At 52.3% G+C, this 20,815-nt stretch overlaps 1 protein-coding gene across 1 annotated transcript; it reads right to left on the reverse strand.

Moving 5' to 3' along the window:
* Positions 1-5,892: 5,892 nt before the first annotated feature.
* LOC130522997 (caspase activity and apoptosis inhibitor 1) lies at positions 5,893-7,996 on the reverse strand. Its single transcript, XM_057027928.1, has 6 exons — positions 7,776-7,996; positions 7,085-7,276; positions 6,868-6,952; positions 6,669-6,726; positions 6,533-6,591; positions 5,893-6,463 (listed from the first exon to the last, which is right to left on the reverse strand). Exons 1-6 carry the CDS (start codon positions 7,878-7,880, stop codon positions 6,081-6,083), a joined length of 882 nt encoding a protein of 293 aa, XP_056883908.1. The 5' UTR covers positions 7,881-7,996; the 3' UTR covers positions 5,893-6,080.
* Between the last annotated feature and the right edge of the window lie 12,819 nt (positions 7,997-20,815).

Genomic DNA, 20,815 nt, shown 5'->3' on the forward strand with positions numbered 1-20,815 from the left:
ACGGAGGAGGACCTACAGCTGATGGTGGGACGGGTAACGGAGGAGGACCTACAGCTGATGGTGGGCTGAGTAACGGAGGAGGACCTACTGCTGATGGTGGGCCGGGTAACAGAGGAGGACCTACTGCTGATGGTGGGCCGGGTAACGGAGGAGGACCTACTGCTGATGGTGGGCTGAGTAATGGAGGAGGACCTACTGCTGATGGTGGGCTGAGTAATGGAGGAGGACCTACTGCTGATGGTGGGCTGAGTAATGGAGGAGGACCTACTGCTGATGGTGGGCTGAGTAATGGAGGACCTACTGCTGATGGTGGGCTGAGTAACGGAGGAGGACCTACAGCTGATGGTGGGCCGAGTAACGGAGGAGGACCTACAGCTGATGGTGGGCCGAGTAACGGAGGAGGACCTACTGCTGATGGTGGGCCGAGTAACGGAGGAGGACCTACTGCTGATGGTGGGCCGGGTAACGGAGGAGGACCTACTGCTGATGGTGGGCCGAGTAACGGAGGAGGACCTACTGCTGATGGTGGGCCGAGTAACGGAGGAGGACCTACTGCTGATGGTGGGCCGAGTAACGGAGGAGGACCTACTGCTGATGGTGGGACGGGTAGCGGAGGAGGACCGACAAGACAGGACTTGATTGGGGTGGACGAACGAGTCTCCTCGGCTCAGGTGGAAGAGACGTCAGAGGCTTCAAACGCTTGGACGGGTTTTTGGATTCTTCAACTACAGCTAACCGGAAGAGCCGCATTGAAAGAGACTCGTCCAAGAAAGTTCGGAAGCCAAGTTTCCGTTTGCATTTTGAAGCTCGTTTATCACGTTGAGCTGAGTGAAACGGAGACGGACCTGAAACCCTGAATGATTTCCACACAGAAGCGTTTTCTGAGGGAAGCTATAACTCTTGAAAACAGCCGTTATCCCCGGAAATCTATAAACATACATCATCAGGCAACAGCCCATTCATCACGGAGAGGCGGGAGGAGACCCGAGGAGGAGGAAGGCCTGCATCACCCCTCTGATTAAACCCCCAAAAGTTCCACTCCCAGGAACAAAAAAAAACATCTGTTCTCGGCAAATGAGCGCCGTTATTCCGGCTCTGGAAAAGGAATTCATCATTCCAGAGTCACGGCGATGTCATTCAACCACCAGCAGATGATTCGGGGAACGATGAGCAGTTGGCTTTGTGTCACCTCTGGAGCGGCGTAGAAAGCCGTGCTGGTTCAGACCTGCTGGACTCCATCGCGGCCCAATTTCACTTTAATGCTCCATTTACCGCCGGATCAACAACCTGCGCTCCTCACCACCTGGAAGTTCATCAGGCTTCCACCTGCAAACTGGGGTGTTTCAGGCGCCCCGTCCTTGCTGAAGTGCTCCTGAACGCTGGCGCCATATGAATAAATAAGCAAAACATACGCTCACCTCGGCGCCCCTCGCTCGCCGCACAGTCCTGAACTCAATTTCACACTCTGCTGCCTCCTCAGACATCCCAGACAGGCCGATGCCAACAGCGGAGCGCCGAGAGACAACGCATTTATTTATCGACTTTTGGCGGAGGGGAGGATCTGTCAGGGTGAGGAGGGAGCGAGCGAGAGCCGGCGCACGGAAATGCGACACGGACCCGGAGTGACACACAAATATGTGGGAATTGTGTTTTTTGTCAAGGATCTTTTGTCAGAGGACCCGGAACATTCCACAGAGACCGGGAACCATCCTCAGTACCGGGAAGAGTAACTTGACCAATGATGGGATGCGTTGGACGTCGGGGAGATGGGACCAACACCGTCCTGATGTTGAGGGGTCATCGAAAGGAACGAGGAAAATAGTCCAACCACACGCTTGGGGGACCTTCCACGAATCGCAGGGCGTCGTCCGGATCCACACGCAAACACCGCCGAGAAGTTCCAGATGCTCAACCGCCGTTAAGGCAGGAAGCTTCGGCGTCTGAATCCGGAATAACATTTGGGCAGAAACAGGACGCTCACTTTTCTGTTCATCCCATTTAAAAGTCATGAACCCATTACCGGACTGGGCCCGTTTATGCCCCGGCGGCTCGAGACCCAGACCTCCGCGACGGTGGCTGCAGAAGCGGCACAAAGACCCAAGTCCCAACGCTGGCACGGGGGGGGGAAATAAAGCCACTTCCTCCCAAATATATCCACGTTCTACTGCCACCCTCAACGGGAGCGAGGCTTTCGTTTGCTCGTCCCATGTTCAAGAACTGTGTTTCTGCTGGCAGGTGACAGGTGAGGATCAGAGAGGGTCAAAAGGTCAGAAAGACCCTCGAGGCCCCCGGGTAACAGGTAACCCCAACACCGGAACGACGGTGACAGTCCCAAACCTGGAATCTGTCGACCGGTATTTCGAAAGCACCCCAAAACTTCCAAGGTTCCATGTCCAGGACAGGAAGTTTCCTTGCACTTTTGTCTGAAACCCGCTTGAGCTGAGGGTGGGGGGGTGGCGGGGGGGTGGGGGGGGGGGGTGTCCACGCCTGTTGCGCTAACGGAGGGACGCGGCAGCAGAAACGCCGTCTCCTCTCTCCTGCAGAGCTTCATCTGATGCCCTGCACCATTATCCTCACTTCCCACTAAGCAGAAGCTCCACAGATTCTCCCTGGAGAGCGGCGCCGAGCCGAGCTGGCGCCTGGGCCCCGTTGCCGTGGAAACGCTCGCATAGCGGAGCCCATTACAGAAAACCATTGTATGTGAAGTTTCGTTCTTTGGGATGGGGTGGTGAAGCTCGAACTTGGGGATACGTGCTGCACTTTTTTGGAGCCTTTCCGTGAGGCTCCGCCCATCTGCGCACGCATAGCTAATGAGCCTCAGCTGCCACGGCGTCCCGATGGCGCAGGGTTATCGATAGCGAGCAGATGTCTCATGATGGATCTTCTGGTTTGATTGCGATTACGGGAGTGACTCATCACCAGCTGACCTTTAATTGCGTCGAGCGCTCGTCAATTGAGCCGGGGGGAAAAAAATGGCCCGAAAGCACGGGCGAGAAGTTTGACCGCAGCAGCCGTTTCCCGCGACTGATTAGTTGGCGTTGGACCAGATTAAATGGACTCAGGAGGGACGCTGATTAATGTTTGAATCACTTCAAAATTAAGCTTGATTAAAATCCATAAAAAAAACGTGATTAGCAGCGGAAAACTTTGAGGGAGGAACAAGTTGATCTTTCATCGGCGCTAAAGGGCAGAAAGAGATTAAAGTTTCACACTCACCTGTTCAGGAGCGTTGGACTGGTCCCGAGGACGCTAATAACAATGTCCCGGCTTTGGGATAGCAATCGATCAATTAAGCAAGGAAACAATTAGCTTTCAATGCTAATTAAGTGCTATAGAACACATCAAACTAGCCAAAATTGTTAGCGACATCCATTTAAAGTGGACCTCGTCACGATATCTGTCCGCGAGCTCTCGTTTTTATCGTTTTTTTATTGTTTTTGGGCACAGTAGAGGTTACTGGTTTTTTTATTTAGCATAATGACGCTAATAGCTCCACTTAATTCCAGCAGAGAAGCGCACAGGTGGCATCGATTTCCCGTCCCCAACGCGTCCACCATCTTCTCCCCTCGGTCCCCTAACTCTAACCCAACCACGCAAACGATGTGAAATAATCAAGCTAACGGGGAGATTTGGCGGCGCCTTGTAGAGGTGAAAGGCTGAAAGTGCCGTTTTTTAAAAAAAAAAGAAGTGACATTCGCACAAAAGCACACGTTCCTCTGGAGAGCCAGACGCCGCGCTGCACTTAAAACACACAAGCAGGTAATTAAACTCACACCGGGCCCCGGCGGGACGGCGCCGAGAGAACCCACAATCTACCCACAATCCCTCTGACAATGACTGCTGGAACACAGATCTGACACTTTTTAACAAAAGAAATTTACTGGGCTCGACTTCCTGCGCTTCCGGGGGAAATAAATCATCCCAATAAAAAAACAAATGAAGAGCGGATCCACGTCGATCTCAGAGGAAGACGCCCGTTGATGGAGGGGTCTAAAGACAGGTCATGTGACAGGAACCAGGAAGTGACGTTTAGAGCCTCTGCAGCTAGCTTTAGCGGGGAAACCTGCCAAATTAAAGCTATTTATTCCAAACAAGCCGCAGCGTTTTGCATTATTGATTTGGGAAAGTTTAATCTGCCGCGCATCAAATTAGCTGAAGGCGTTTGTGTTATTGATGCAGACGGAGGAATAAAATCTGAAGATCCATTAATTAACTTTTGGTGTTGCGACCCTCAGAAGTCACATTAAGAGGAGACGATCGTTTCCTTCTCTCACGTTAGATGAGAAGAGCTTTTAGCTTTAAACACTGAACCAGACGAGGGATCCGAGCCCCCCTACACACACACACAAACACACACTGAGCTGCTTTGGGAGTTTAATATCAAGATGTTTTGATTTGATTATGCTGATGTGATGGCGCGGGGTCGTCCACCCGGCCCGACGGCTCCGATATCCTTCAAAAGCGTTTTGTGTTATTGGCTCAGCCGGCTGAATCTCAACGGTTGTTGGACGTATTAATGCACCATTTAGATGCAGACGCCGAAGTTCTGGGGAAGCTTGTTGTGTGTGTGTGTGTGTGGGGGGGGGGCATGGAATGTAAACATAATGTGGGGTTTTTGCTTCTGAAATCCAGAAAACGACAGCAGGAATTTGGAAAAGGTGGAATTTTTGCCCACTAATTGTTATAAACTGCTTATAAAGGGGAACGATGATGGCGGAGGAGCTTCCAACGCAATTCAAGTCGGCTTGAAAGCCGCCGTTAGCAGGAGAGACAGATACTTAACGCTAACATTTCTTATTCGGCTTCATTATGGATACAGAAAGTTGAGGAAAAATGCAGCTGCGAGTCGCTGCCCGGGAAAATCAATTTGTTTAGTCGTACACACATGCTAACTTATTTATTGCCTGTCAGCGTGAGCCGTTAGCTCGATTTCATCTCATGCGAAGGGACCGTCGCAGGCTGAGGCGGAGATTTGAAGAGAATTTATTTAAGCAAACAAGACGTGTCCTTTAAAAATGACACCGACGGATTTCTGCACCCTCAGCTAGCAGTTAGCTGCCACTTAGCCTGACAACTTTCAGCGGTAATAAGTAAAAACAAGAAGATGCAGAAGACCAAAGGTCAGGAGGGCAACATCAAAGACATTTACATGGAACTTAAAGAAATAATTCAGATTTGTAGCATCCGGCTAATGAAGTGTTAGCATAACGAGCCTGAGCAGTTTAAACCGATTCAACATCAATGCTAAATATTCAATCAAAGCTTGGGGGGGGACAGTGGTGGACTGTCTGTTAGCGCTGGTGCTAACAGAGCTTTAATTATTATTATTATCAGAAAACGTTCAAGCCAATGAGCAGATTTAAAACTGGACCAGTGTCGAGGGTTAGCCTTTGATCTCTGCAGTCCTTTAAGGTGGAAAGACTTCCCGGTGTGTTTTGTTAGCTTAGCATCACTCACCACAAACTTTCACTCGCGTTGAAGAACAATAATCCAGGGTTCTTCCTGTCAGGGGTCTGGCTGAGGGGACACCTGTTGGCCTCCAGGAGCAATTAAAGCACCGACAAATTTCCACCTTAATCACCACGTGCCCCCCCCCCCCGCCGCCGCCGTGCACGTGTTTAAACCTCTGTGCTCGTACCCTCTGACAGGTCACACAGGTGATCAACACAGCAGGCGTGGATCCTTGCTGCCACCTGCTTCAGGTTTGGACATGGAGACAAAGTCTCCTGAAGGAGAACCGCGTCCTCCCCTCGTCTGCTGCCCCCGCGCGGCCACGTCACGGCGGCAGCGGGCGCGCGGAAGACCAACGCCGCCATCTAGCGGGCGGTGCGGGAAACACACCTAGATGACAATTATTCCCCCTTTGGAAGGCAAAAAAAAATACAAATCCCGTTTTTAATGATCACAGATTTTTAATGAGCAGCTGGTTACAAAAGATCTGGACGTTACTTTGAGTAATCGTCTCGTCTCCGCAGCGCCTTCATCTCAACGCGAGACTCTGGAGCGCTGGACGACATCACGGATCACATCCAATATGGAGGAATAAGGCTGCACCCCCCCGCGGAGGATGGAGGGAGGAATCAGACGTGCTTGTTGTTTGCCTTCATCAGGGCTTTGATGGCCCTGGCCCTCATCTCCAGCTCCAGCAGCTCCAGCTGTTGGACGGAGGGAGGACAGGCGGCGGGAGCGGGACTGGACGTGGGCGAACAGGCGTCCGCCGCCTGAGGGACGGCGCTCTCAGGCTCCTCCTTCCCGCTCTTAGCCGACGACAGTGTTAAAATCTGGCTCACGCTTTCGTCGATGTCGCTCTGGATGTCCCTCCTCGCCTCGGCCCCGCCCACGCTCGCCGGGTCGGACGCGTCGGCGGCCGCCCTGTCCCCCGCCGGCTCCTCCTTGGGGCCGTCGATGTCGCTGTCTGCGTTTATGCTGAGGACGTCGCTCTCCTCGCCCGAGCCGCCCCCCTCTGGGAGGAAAACCACACCCGTCAAATGCAGCCCGGCGTCCCGGGGCGACAGCAGAGTCGTTGAATTACCTCTGAACTCCTTTCCGGGTTCTTTGAGACAGGACGTGGAGTCCACGCTATTGTCTTGCCTTGACATAAAGACGGGGACACAAACGCCATGAAGAAGAAGCTGGTGTTTGCACGACTGGTTAAAATGCTCACTCACTGGCCTTCCCCCCGCTCTCCCGTTCCCTCCTCAACACTTCCAGGCGTCACTTCCTCCCCTGCACACAAACGGCCCTGGTTACCTCAGCTGCTTCCTGGTTACCTCAGCTGCTTCCTGGTTACCTCAGCTGCTTCCTGGTTACCTCAGCTGCTTCCTGGTTACCTCAGCTGCTTCCTGCTCAGCCCATTTGCAGACTCACCTGCCAGAATCTGAGTCAGGTTTTTCTCCGTCATGGGCTCCAGCTGCTCCCAGCACAGCGTCTTGATTTCCTCCAAGCTGCAGCCCTGAGAACGATCATGACTTAAAATCACCAATTTCTCCACCTGAGATGTCTCAGATCTCTTTTATTTAAATAATCGCTACTTTTCATTCCCTGACGTGGAGACAGGACTGTGAAAGCTTTGAGCAAGAGTCACCTTCAGTTCATCCGGCAGCATTTTCCTCAGCTTCTTCTCCCCCAGCACGTGGAAGCACTGGTCCAGCATCTCCCGCTTGTCCTCCACGTAGGCCCCGATGGGCCGGAAGGACAGGCTGAGGTCCAGGCCGCCGTCCTCGATGTCGCTGCCGATCCTGTCCAGCTCTGGGTCGGCGAGGTCAAGGGGGGAGGCCTGTTCGGAGACAAAGGTCAGAGGTGGACATCAGCGGTGTTTCAGCTCATCGGCACCAAAAGGGACGAAGCAAAAATCCAGATTCGGTTTCCATTTGGACCCATCCAATTATATTCAATCAATCCTTCTCCCTCTCTTACAACTTTGGAGACGTCACAGCTTTGACATAATTTAAACCTGATGGTTAAAATGAGAAAGAGTTGAACAGATCAACTACTCTAATGTGAAGTAAAGCTGACGAACATTGTACTTTTTAAACAGAAGTATAATTCTATTGGATGTGTAGCAACAGCTAAACAACATGGCTAACAGCTGTAGCATCGCACCAGGCGTGCGTGGACGCGCGGGCGGCTGAAAAGACGCACAAAAATGATGACCAAGAACTTAAGCACTACTTTAATGTTAGCGACCAGTTTGTTCTGAATCATAGCGGATAATAACGTAAGAAACCAACCATAGCATCTGGACCGGGCTAGCTAAACCGGCGACATTAGCTCACCTCTGCGCGGGTTTCCGCGCTTCTTCGTTTGTTGCTGTCGTGTCGCTCGCTGGGCTGCGAGTGTTTCCTTTTCTTCTCGCTGCTGCTCGATTTCTTTTTCAACATTGTCGGAGCCGAACCTCGGTTTTTTTTAAACTTCTGAGGTCAGGCGTCCACTCCGGAGCTCGCTTGCTAAAGTGCGACGTCGCGGGTAAAAATGCGTCATCAGGAGGCGACGGAGTCAGACCGACACTTTTTTGTTAGCGCCACCTGTCGGGCCGGAGCGTCACTGCCTCCATCTTTCTTTTTAATCTTAGAATTTTGATTAATTCCACGGCCCGAGTCGTCCCACTATAAATAAAAGGTGTAGCCTACCTCCTAATTTGAACATTGCAGACAAAAGATCAGTTTTATTACGACCCCTCATGTAATATTGGCAGCAGCTATTGTGTATTACCTGTTTCCTGCGTATAATTAATCAGGGGGTTCATTAAGAAATGTTTGACATGTGAGTGCTGCAGCTGTTTGATCTGCCTCGCGGTGAGTGGCGTCCCGCCCTCTCAAGAGCGGTTGATGGAAGTGCAAATACATCCAGGCTGTATCCCATCATCATTTTCCACTTCAGAAGCTCGTACAGCTCCCCGTAGCAGCAGTCAATCACCCAGTCTCCCTCCTCGCCACGCGGCCTCCACGAACCTGAATTTATTACTGCGGAGAAAAGAAAATCCTGCAAGCCAGCTTTGCTCACTTCAGTCATGCTGTGATGATCTGGAACATTTTTCCACTCACCATGGGTGCCGTTCAGGATTGATAGAGGTAAAACAAACCTACAAGATGAACCAGGTCTGGATCAGATTTGTGAACACCTCTCACGTCCTCCCAGGTAACCGAGCATTCTGGTTCCAAGGTGGCAACGACACAAGGCCGGGTTGTAAATCACTCTAATTGGCTGCCCTGCCTCTGCCCGAAATGAGGCTGGAGCTGTGGTGATGGCTGCTGAGGTGCCATGGCGACAGCTGTCTCCACATCCTGCGGGCTGTTATCCCGATGCCGTCCTCCCAGATTATGCGGCTGATGCGGACGGAGGCGAACATTGATCACAATCACATCACCGGGATGGTTTTCCTTGCAACATCTGCTCCCATGTGTCTGGATGGCACCTCGTTAAGTAGAGACAATGATGACACTGGTGGGGGGAGGGGGGGAGGACAATGATGACACTGGTGGGGGGAGGGGAAGGGGGGGGGGGCAACGCTCTCAGCTGTTAATGATTCAATCTTACTTTTATGTAATCACAGAACTCCACCAGAGCCAAAAACGATGAGATATCTTTTGTCTGTTTTTCCTCTCTACATCGGTGTAGTTGGCGCTGTATCCGATAGGGGGCGCTGTTGACATTTAAACCAGCCGTGAGAACTGGTGGCGATTCACGCTTCACCAGTGCCGCCAGGTTACCAGCCTCACGCACCCACTCATTAAATGTGGAGCATCCACGATTTCCTGTTTTTGCCATTGGGAACTTTTTATTACTTCACAACGGACGAGCAGCATTTCTTAGCGACACGCTAGCTCCAGTCCGGCGACTGACCGCCGCCCTCTTGGCTCAGTTTGGCAGAGACGTGTCAGCGTGGCCTTGGCAACCAGCCTTCACAACAACCCGCTGTCAGTGTCCTTGACGGTGGCTTTTATTCAAAGCCTTAATATGGCGTCCCTTAAAATGGTTGTCCGGGCCGTCGCTAACAACGCTTTCAGAATGCACCCTCAGCTGTCGCAAAGGCTTCAATTATCCTTTTACATGCGCCGGCTTACAATTGTCGCCAATTAAATCCAACTCGCGTATTAGCTGACAGAGGTTGTACAATTATAAGCAGTGGGTAGCATCTTGTCTTAATTAGCACCCTTACACACACTGGCCTGCTTTCAAACGAAGGGATGTTTATAGTGCTCATTTGCCTCTTTTAAATTACTTTTTAATTTCCAGTCGAAAACTTTTGGCCACATTTTTGGGTGCTCAGTCCTGCACCGATGCTCGTTACTGGAAACTTAGCTTGCTCGCTAGTTTGTTTCTGTTCTCATTTGAAGAGTTGCCACCACTGACCCTCGTTGCTAATGGATTCCAACTGGGTGTAGCACCATGACCTTGATATCACAGCTGAGCAGAGATGCTAAACGGCAGCAGCAGCAAAGTCGCTAGCACCGGGAAGTGGGTGGAGTTTAGTGGCCCAGCGAGGGGCTTCAGACGTTCCAAATATGGAGCCGAATCGTTGAAAGTGGTGCAGCAGCGATTCTTGCGCGGCGCTGCCAGGCACCTTGTTAGAGGACAGTAAAAACAAAGCATCGCTCACCACTCCAGGCGATGTTGTTGAGAAGCCAGGGATGTCTATGAAAAATCTAATTATTGCCCTGCAACGGCTTCTGAGAGAGCTGTAGCTAATCAAAAATACACCAGTCACCGCCGAGTGGAAGGTGTGGAGAACAAGCCTTTTGGCTCCTGCGCGCCGGTTTATACGCTAGCAGAGGTATCTTTAAAACATTTATAAGGTCTGAATTGGACGGGCTTGAGCGGCGCCTCATCGGACGAATGCCAAAATAAAAGCTCCAAGGCGTCAGGGTGATATACTGAAGTGGGCTTTATAATTCAGGAGAAGGTGCGGATGCAGATCCGTGCACCTTCGCTCCTTCGGGACATTCGGGAAAGGGGGGGCGAGAGGGAGCGCCGAGCCTTCGTGGTGGGAAGATGAGAGGTTGTTCTCTGTAAATGTAGGCAACCGAGAAGGTCGAGAAGAGGGCAGAGGACCTTCAACTTGACCAAAAGGTTCCCTAAACCAGGAGGTGGTGCTACCATCCATCACGTCCGACACGCTCATCCTGGGCACGGATTGGTTGGAGTGTGAAGACAAAGTGTGTCACCTTCCTCTTCGCGTGAAAGCCGGAGGGAGCCGAGGACGTTTGGGGTCTGCCGGGTGAGATGAACACCAGGCACAGGATGGGATCCGGCTCTCGCCTCTGATTCCGTAATTGAGCCGTAAGATTGGGAGGGAAACTGACAGGATCTCCGTCCGCTGGGGCGCAACCCCGCAGCCTCCCAGAGCAGCCGGGCGCCGCTTCATTCCCCGACATCTGAGCCGAGCTTCGCCCCAGAACATTTCTCATTTAACAGCGAGTAGAAATGGAGTCCATTGTTACGCGGTTGCTCAGGGAATGTCTGAGACGACACTTCCCACCCGTCAGGCCGACATTCCAGAACAAAAGTGTCCGTGTAACCGACACGGGCCTGGAAGAAAATGTAGAAATATTAGCTTCGTGCTAGCTGGTGCCTGCTAACCCTTGCAGGCTAAAGCTCGTAGGTCTTCCCTCGCTGCCTCATGCATCACTTTAATATTGGAAAGCCGGAATCTGCACGATGCCGCTCGCCAACAGAACTCTTAAGCGGGATATCAACCCCACTTTTACGCCGATATCACATCTCCGACTCGCGGGCTGCGCCACATGTTTGCTGAAGCTGATTAAAGGTTGAAGCACCGGGAGCTCTGAAGCCGTCGCAGCTTCCTCAAGAATGACGGACAGCAGCCAAAGCCGACGCATTAGCGGCGTTCCCATCTGTCAGGCGCATATCCAGCCCTGGATTTATCCCTGACTAATTTCTGGAGTAATTTCTCTAAAGGCTTAAAGTCAGGTTGGACCAAAATATGGAGAATCCTATTCCAGTTCTCAGGGGTCTTCTTCAGCACATCCAGGGGAGGACGAGCCCTCGGTGCGGGGGTGCAGCAGCGGACGCTCCACAGGTGGCGCTGTTTGACCACGGAAGAGACGGAAGCGGCTCCGCAGATCTGGAGTCCAACAGGAGGATGATGTCATGCCAGGCTGGTCCCGGTGCAGCAGATTTCAGATGCTAAAAACAAACGTTCTGATGCTAAAAACAAACGTTCTGGGTGGTGAAACAGAAACAGCCTCCGCAGCACGCGGGACGAAAATACCTTCAAATGCCTGAAGAAGCAGCAAAGCTCGCGTCTGCCCATAGCCAGGAGACAATCTGGCTTCATTTTATCACTCAAAGTTTGCCGATACCGATGCTACATTAGCATAGCAAAAAGCATCTTCCGAGTGACACCGAGGGGAAATTTGTGACTAAAATGGACTCTGTGGGGGGAGGAGTGACACTTGAGTCGGAATGGAACGTGACCTCTGGTCTCCTGGTTGAGAGGGTTCAGTGTGGAGGACTTGACCTTCTGCGTGACCCTTGGAAACGGGAGCTGCGTCGCGTCTTCTGAAGCCGACTCGAGGGTTTTAAGCACTCGCTGGCAGGAAGGGCCCACAGGGGTCATCAAATCGTCATGACTTAAGAAGTCGGGGACGTTCCCGCCCTCGCGCCTCCACGACGGGCGCGACTCTGAAGTCTGGGACGCTTTAATATTCAATGAGGACGAGTCCCCGCCCACTTCAGCGGCACGTTCAGGCGGCCTTGAGCAACTGAAGGAGATTCTGTTTGTTGTCGGAGATGCATGTGAAGCTAAAGCAGGGCATTGGGGAGAACACACACACACACACACACACACACACACACACACACACACACGCTAGGGCAATACTAAGCAGGCAGGACGGGGACTGTGGCGAGAACGATGCGAGCGACTGTCATGCGCTGTCAGTCAGACGCCCTTCAGCTCTTCGGGCGGAGGAACAAAAGCAGCCTCCGGTGGGCAGACTGATGACTGATTACGCCTGACAATAACGCTTCAAAAGCGTCACACCTCCCAAATACGCCGAGGCTGAGCGCCGGGTGTGGGCCACTCCCGTCCCCAAACCGCTTTCAACTGGCAGCGAGCGGCGGGAAGGGAGCGAACGCAGCGCGCGACTGATGTTTTAACTATTGATGCTCTCCCGTCAGCGGTCCACCCTCGTCATCCATCACAAGTTACTTCCTGTCTCATCGCTTCCTTCTAACACCTGTACTCCCAACAAATGAGATCCCAGGGTGCCCCCCTCCCCCCACATCACCAGCGGAGGTGAAGTGTTTGCTCAGACGAAACACACCTACGTGGGTCCGAGCGATCAGGTCGATAACTGGGACGGATGAATGCAGCAGCCTGGAAGAGGAGCCCCCCCCCCCCCCGATCCGTTTAATCTGCTGCTGACAGCTGTCAGTAATTGGGTCGGGTGTGCAGTCATACCTTCAACAAAGTCCGGATTTCAGCATCTAAATGAAGATGAAGGGTGAGAAAACGCCCCGAACTCCTGATTTATGAGGTAAAAGTTCCTTATTCGGGAGGAAGAAGTCGGACCTTAGATGACAAAGGTTGGGATTCTGTCGGAAAATGTCAAGGTTATTTTTGTTTTTACAGTTTCAGAGGGAGAAGACAAAAAGGGGGAGATGTGAAGAGAGGAATCGGCGGCACAAAACAGCCCAGAGGATCCAGCTCAGCGGCAGCCAAACAGCTGGGTGGCGCCGCGGCGTGGATGGAGCAACCTAACCTATGTCCTTGTCTCCGACACCGCCTGGCATGACCCGCTCATTAGCAGGGTCCAAGGGTCCAAACTCGCCATCTGTCCCAAGGCTAAGGTTCACAGAGGCTCCCACCGAGTCTCGGTCGAGGCGGCAAAGAGCAGAAGGTGACATTCCAACTTTCTGCCTCCGTCTCGGGAGCTAGCTTTATTCCGAAAAAGCTGCGATCCACGATGCAAACAGAGATAAAGGAGGTGTGTTTCCAAGGCTGGGGGGGTGCAGACGTGCTCTCACCACATGCACGATTACCCGTACCCAGAGCGAGTGAGAACCTGCAGAACTACAAAATAGATTTTTTTTGTGCTGTTTTTTTTTTTGACCCAGAAGTCTTCGCCAGAGGCGCTGGAACTTGGAGACGTGACTGGGCCGGTCCTTCGACTGGAGCTGGTGACGGGAAAAAGGTGTGAGGGAAAAAAAAAAAGGTGACAGGAAGGATGTGGTGTTAGATCCTGATACCTGAAGAGCCCAGACTCGTCTCAGCCGGGGCTCAGCCGAAAAACAGAGCCGAATGTTTTTCTGTAGCTGGAACGTCGATTTTAGGAAAAGTATAACGTTAAAAAGTTCTGGGAACTAAACCTAACCCGACACATTCTTCAGAAACTGTTGACACGCAAAGGTAAAAAATAAAAGAGTGTCATCTGCATAGAGGAGCAGAAAGTCGGGACATTAGCGGATAGTTTGCGTTTAAAAGACTTCAACACTGGGAATTGTTGAAATTCTTTTGCTAGAAAGGCCTGAATGTCCTAAATCCTTGAAAAAAAAGACCCAAGTGGAGAAAAGCAAACGGCAGCAGTGACTTTTCATTTGCGTCCTTTTGTGTCATGTGACCAGAACAACGACTGCACACTGGATTTATTATAAAATCCGTCGAAAGGCCACGTGCTAAATATAACCACATCTGCATTTGTGAGCCTGATGTTGTTGCCGACGCTGACCACTAGGGGCCAGTAACGGAACATCCGACACCACCTTGACTCCCCCCGGCCGGACGTCCCTGCATCAAAAACAAGCCTCTCTTCCTCCACCCGCTTTGGATGGTTGATAATTTGTCCTCCGTTAATATTTACGACGGCTTTCAGCAACATAAAGAAAAGCTTCCGCTCATGTATGTCGGTCAGGACCCTGCCAGGACGTGATGGTTTTGGGGGGGGGCGGCGCTCGGCGTTAATGCCGCGGAACCAACGACTCCACCTTTTACGCCTCTTCAGGCAGCCGTCACCTCTCCCCTCTTCCCCCCCCTTCCTCTGTTCCTCCAGAGGAAAACTCCAGCCCAAGTCTTATATGTGACGTTTCTATAGCAACTGTGTTGCTGCCATGAGCTCATCAGTTAATTTCCCCAAAGGCCGTCTGACAAAGGAGAAACAAAAACCAAACCAGAAGAAGAACAAGGACGGAGTCCGATAAGTGACCCTCGCTGATGGATCGTTAGCGGGAACCAGCGTGAGATTAATGAGTTTAGCAGAGGAATCTTTTTATATTTAAATACCGGAGAAGAGAAAAACAATGTAAACGATCACGGAAGAGTCAGGAAAACGAGCCTTTGAGAGTTTAAGGTGCTAAACAGGGCGGAACCCACCGTGTTAATGTCAGGAGGTGAGGCCTACTGTGACACACACACACACACACACACACACACACACACACACACATTAATGGGGGCCGCTGACACGGCTGGAAACCCGGCAGCGTTTGGGTCCTGGCTGTGGCTCCAGAGGTGCTTGGAAATGTCAGCCGTGGGCCCTCGGACCCACACGCTGGGGTTCAGAACCCCACTGGGTCCTCTGTTCTCCAGTTGAGACCTGGTGGACCTCAGAACATCAGATAATGCTCCAACAGCATGCCAACACCGGTGTTAAAACGGACCGGTGTTGACTCGACAGTCCAAAACCGACACCACAGGGGAACCTTTTGCATCCCCGTGAGAACCCTCGACCCGGCTTCATGACGGGAGCGGAACCAACACTAACGGAGTCAGTCACACAGAAATGACAGGCTTCAACGTCAGGATTAAACTGGAATTCTCAAGCGGGTTTTCACTCTTGTCGGACTTTTAAGCGGAGCAGCAATTTGCTCAACTTGTCAAAGCGGCAGAAAACGGTTCTGTTGGTTCTGAAGGTTAATGCATCCGCCGTTCAAACCGTGTATTTTCACTCCTAAGTTAAAAGGCATCATTTGTTTAAGTACTTCCTGGAGACTCGGCCTCAGTTGCCTGGCAACCTCAAAATATGAAGCCTTATTAAGCTTCGACAACCCCTGCCTCCAGCCTTTATGCTAAGAAATGCTAAAAATGTTCTACCGCTAATTCTCAGAAGAAACATTTTATGACAAAAATGTGATTTTTTTTTTTAAATGAAAGGTCTCACAGAGGTTCCAAAAGTTGATTTGCTCTGTCTGCTTGTGGACCATAATTAGCTCCTGTAGCTAGCATCTCCGGCTAGCAAGCGTAGCGCTTGAAAACGCATCAGTAGAAAATCAACAGAAACGATGCCTAACAAACCGAAATGAGTCAAATTAAACCTTTAAACCCCTTTTCTTTAATAAAATGTGTATATAAAACATGTGAAATGATAAATATATTTTTAAAAATATTAGCAGACCGAAACGAGACCATTTAGAGCCCCTTTTAAAGAAATAAATCTCTTTATAACATCGCAATAAACTCCAGAAAACCACCGAGAAACTCGTAAAAAAAAGTTGCCCGGCTCATATGGCCCAATAATCCAAATGCAGACAAATATTATTGATTTTCGCCCCCCGACGTATTTTTTTATTAGCTTTCCCATTTTCTCGTTAGTTGACAGAAAGAATCATAAATTTAAGTGCACGAACAGAGGAGCGTTGTGCCCACATGGAGCCCGAAGTAACACGATTCATTACGGCTCAATCATTTTATCTGCAGCTGTAAACGTTTTAAAACATCGGGTTTGTGGCTACGGACGCGGCGGCAGACGCTCGCACACATCGATTCGCAGTTCGGATAAACAGCCGAGCTAAATGTCTGCGCTAAGGTTATTAATCTGGAGCTGGATAATCCAACAGCAGACATCCAGGCTCACCTCCGACCGCCCCGGAACGTCGGCGCTCCGGAGGACTCTTCATAATCACCACTTTGCCGTTTCAGACGAGTTTCGAGCCGAAGACGCGAAAATGACGCGTCAGAAAGCAACCAAACAAAGACCGACCCAGACAGACAAATGCGATTTGGGCCGCGGCGCGACTCCACCTGCCGATACCAGAACGGAAGACGCGTCGGTTCAGAAAAGGGCTAAATTTCCCGCCCGATTGTTCCGAGCCTAAACGCTAAGAAAGAGGTCTCTTCAAAGTTTCCAAGGTGTCTGCTTCCCCCTCCCCTCTGAGAAGGGCCTAAGCTAATCGTATCCAGCCATGACAGGACTTCAAACCCGGCCTCGAATGGCATCGATATTATCCTCCCCGGCCGGGAAAGCTCCTTAAACTTTTACATAAAAATCCAAACAATTCCGCTCGGATCCCTCAGTCATGCCGAGTGATGGCTCCGGCTTTTGCCACGGACGCTCCGGGATATTAGCTCTAGATGGACCTGCCACTCAGCCGCCCTCGCCACCTGCCAATCACCGGCGCGTTAATGACCCTCATTATGTGGAGTGGCCATATGGCGCGGCACTCGCCGCTCGCCTGCGCGCGTGTCACATGCCGCGGCGTCTGCTCCGGCGCCCTGGAAGCAGATTGCACAAGAGACCAGGCCAAGCTCTCCGCGACCCCCCTCGCAACCCCGGCGACGCTGTCGGGGAAATATGGCGGCGAAACCCGGAGGGACAAAGTGAAATGGACCAACATGTGCCTCCGAATGTCGTCCCAGATGTCCCCCTTCTGTCACAGGCGGCGCTGAATAACCGCGGCTAAAGCGCTTCCGTTTCAGTCTGAAGTCTCTCCTGAGGAGCCGGGAAGGCCCAGAAGTGGAGCCGGGAAAGATGTGAAGACGAGGTCAGCAAAGACGGGAACATCTGGCCCCCGGCTTTAGATGAAACAAGCTCATTCGACGCGGGGGGAACATGAGGGGAGGGGCTTTATTAGTGGCGCATTAGCATTAGCCTGTAGCTCCTGCGAGAACTCTCATCCATGTCCAGGTGTTTATGGAAGAAACGCTCCGTTTGTCTGACTCGCGAGGCGACATTTATTTCCAGAGGCTAAATTGAGAAGCATCTTCTCGAGCCTGCTATTTTCAGAGGGGCTGAGACTGATTCACGCTCCCGCGTCTCCCTCTTCAGACGACCCTCGAAGGGTTGAGGAGCGCTGCCTCCTCATCCGCCATCGCCGCCGTTCTCCGGTGATGAGGCAATCAACGTCCCAGGAAGCGCAAACAAGCAGCTGCCGGGCTGGCGCCCGCCACCGGCTCCTTTGGCCCCCCCGCCGTTGATTTGTTGACATTGCTAGGCTAATAAGAGAGCTAGCATTTGGTCGCATTTCTGGTGCAGCTAATTGCATCAAACTCAATCAACACAGATAATTAAAAGTGTTCTTTATTAAAGCCGTGTAAGCAACTCAAGATTCGCCATCAGTCTTCGGCGCTGCCCGTCTCCCGGCGCTACGCGTCTCACGCTACCGACGCTAACGTCCTCTCTGGATGAGGACAGAGCGCGCCGACCCCAACGCAAACATCAAACGCGTCACTTCGGATTACGTCGAGAGCTAAAACGTCGGCAGCTTCTTCGTGCAAAACGCTCCCGTTTCCCGCAGCCCTCGGAGTCGGTCAGACTCCGGGGAGCAGAGGAAGGACCCCCCCCCTTCCCCGCTTGGTCCCAGAGTCCACGCTCGGCCGGACTTGCTGACTCGGGGCCGTTGCGGTGGGGTTAGAGCAGGCGTTTGCCAGAACTCATCTGGTCTGCGAGAGCTGTCATGCGGATATTTCGGTGAGGTCTCCGCGCAGATTGAAACAGAAGTTCTCCCGCTTTGCTGCCCGGCTGATGGGATGATAGAAGACGTCAGGTAGCGGGGGGGGGGGGGGGGCGAAATTCCTGGTCTTGGAAGCTAATGGCTCAGATCCAGGGCCGGCCTTGGTCCTCGTTGTGGAGCATGAACGACAAACAAACATCTGTCTTCTGGCTACGTCCCTGTTAGTCAGCGCTCGGCGTGCACATCCTGGAAGCCTGGTGCTGTTTGGTGTGTGTGTGTGTGTGTGTGTGTGTGTGTGTGTGTGTGTGTGTGTGTGTGTGTGTTGGGGGGCAGGAAGGTGCTCTTTGAATGAAGCTGTAGAGCCCCCGCTGATCGATCGGTCTGGCCTTTCAGAGGTGCTGTAGCTGCACAGGGGAGGACTCTGTTCCTGGTGGACGTAGCACGCCTGAGCAGACACGACGCCAGGAGCCACACGCATCATGTGACCCGTCACAGGCTCCTCCCCCTCCCCCCACTCTCGTGACACATGCTGCCACGTCACCGTCGCCTCCACATCTACTGCAGGTCAATCGCGCCTTCGCTTCATTCACACAAAGAGACGTCCAGGAGCGACGGAACAACCCTATAATGGTTTTATGTAAGTCGGCTTTTTATTCAGCTCTTGTTTCTCATCGGGAGGCAGCGAAACTCGTAGAGGAATTTTCCTGAGTGCCGAATGTGCCCACGCGCTTGATTAGCTGCTTCTGGGCCACCAGCAACAGAAAAAAGCAGCCATAATTTACCCATTTGGGCGGAAGGCAGAGATCCGGTGGGAGAACCAAGCCTGTGGTCGCAGTAGCGGGGTAGGGAACCCTGACCCCCCCCAGATCACAGCACCGTAGGTTTGATCCCTTTTAAAGGTTTGTTTTGGGGGTTTCAGGACGCCAGGGTAGTCAGACTCCCCGTCCTCATCAACTGGCGGTTGCTCAATCGTGATATGGGCCTCGGCCAATGATCCGGCGCTCGCGGTCGCTCCGGCTCATCGGTATTCGCCCGCCGGCGCTGTGCTGCGCATTAATTGCTTCATTGCCGCCTCGTTTTTACTCTCTAACCCTGAAACTCAAACCAGTTTTTGTGCCACATCCCGAGGAATATCCTGTAATATCCGGCGACCGTGTCGGGATCCCGTCAATCCGACCCTGCCGGCCTCTTAAAGAGGTCTGGGTAGATTATTTTCAGCTCCCGCTCCTCCTCCGAGTTATCAGGAAACGGCGAGCTAAACATCACGTCGGGCTTTTTCCTCCTTCTTCCCTTTTGATTTATTTACTGCAGGAGGTTCTGATAGCGGTGCCTGAACACGTCTGGGCTCTGCTGCTGGGTCACTCCACCCTGTCAGAGTGAATAATGAGGCGTTCACGGAGGCTGAGACAGCGCCAGAGTGGGTAGGTGACTTGCTAAGGGCAAAGCATGCTGGGAGCCGCGTGGGTCTGCCCACAGCCTCGGGAGCCGTGTGTCATCCTCTGTTTCTGGCTCTCGTGTCCCGAGGAAAAGGTTCGGGAGGTGATGGGAAGATGAACGGGCGGTGAACAGAGCACGTGGACCATGAACCTTCCTCAGATCTCTCGCTCTCTTTCTTCCCGCCAGGAACGTCGCCAGAATAGCCGAGCCCGTCCACGACCCCTCAGACGGCGAGCGTTTGAAGTGGTCTTATTTGTCGATGAGGTCAGCGCATCGCTTTCTGGCGAGATTCCGCACAAAGTAACAGACACTTCAGACTCGCCCAGGCCAAGACGCCGCCTCTGGGTGGTTCAGGCTAATAAACGACGTAGCAATGATGCTACGTGTTGCGTGTCGTCCTCCGCTTCATTAGCGCGGTTTCAACCGGCTGATGCGTCGAAGGTCAAGGTCGCCGTTCGAGGAGCTGAACAGCTGATACGGAGCGATGAGAAGTCAGAAAAGTGTTTATCTCGACTACGAGCGCGAGCGTTTGTAATGGAGGAACGTGCTGATCTGCCGTCCTTGAAGGAAATCAAAGTGTTGCCCGAAGAGGAAACGCAATCAATTCTTTTCTTCAGACCCTCGCTAACGATCCAGAGCTACGTCGCGTTGCTATCGCTACAAACCGCAGAGAAAAGTCGGAAATATACACATTTGTCAGACGGCACGGAGTTATTTTCTCGGCCTGGTTTAATTGGGGGCGTGGCCTGATGCTGCCAACGACTGATGGAGGAAGTGGAATCAATTTCCCCTCAAAGATCGTTTGTTTCGCCGCCTAACAGCACGCTGAGGGATTTAACGAGTTCAGCAACGATGACGTAAGGAAGGATAAATGAATAAGATGGCGGCAATTGCTCAATGCCCGAGGCCGCCGTGGTGGCCACGCCCACCGCCTGTGTTTTCCACAAATGATAAATGGCTCTTTGGTGACAGCGGCCGGACAAGAAAAAAATCTGAGAAACGCCTCCGACCCCCCGCGGCACGGCGCTGCGGGCGGCCCCAAACGGACACCAATCAAACGAGGGAATCGAAGCTCAAACGACAATTCCGGAGCCGTTGCCATCCATCGGAGCGGCGCTCCACTGAGGTGAGAAAAGATAATCCCTGGAGCAGAGGCAGGAAGAGGCTGGATAACCCCTTCATTTTCCATCTGCTAAACACAGAAGATCAATCCCAGCCGCCCCAGACAGGTCATGTGACCACCTGCTGT

Source organism: Takifugu flavidus, chromosome 3 (assembly GCF_003711565.1).
Source record: "Takifugu flavidus isolate HTHZ2018 chromosome 3, ASM371156v2, whole genome shotgun sequence".
Taxonomy (NCBI): Eukaryota; Metazoa; Chordata; class Actinopteri; order Tetraodontiformes; family Tetraodontidae; genus Takifugu; species Takifugu flavidus.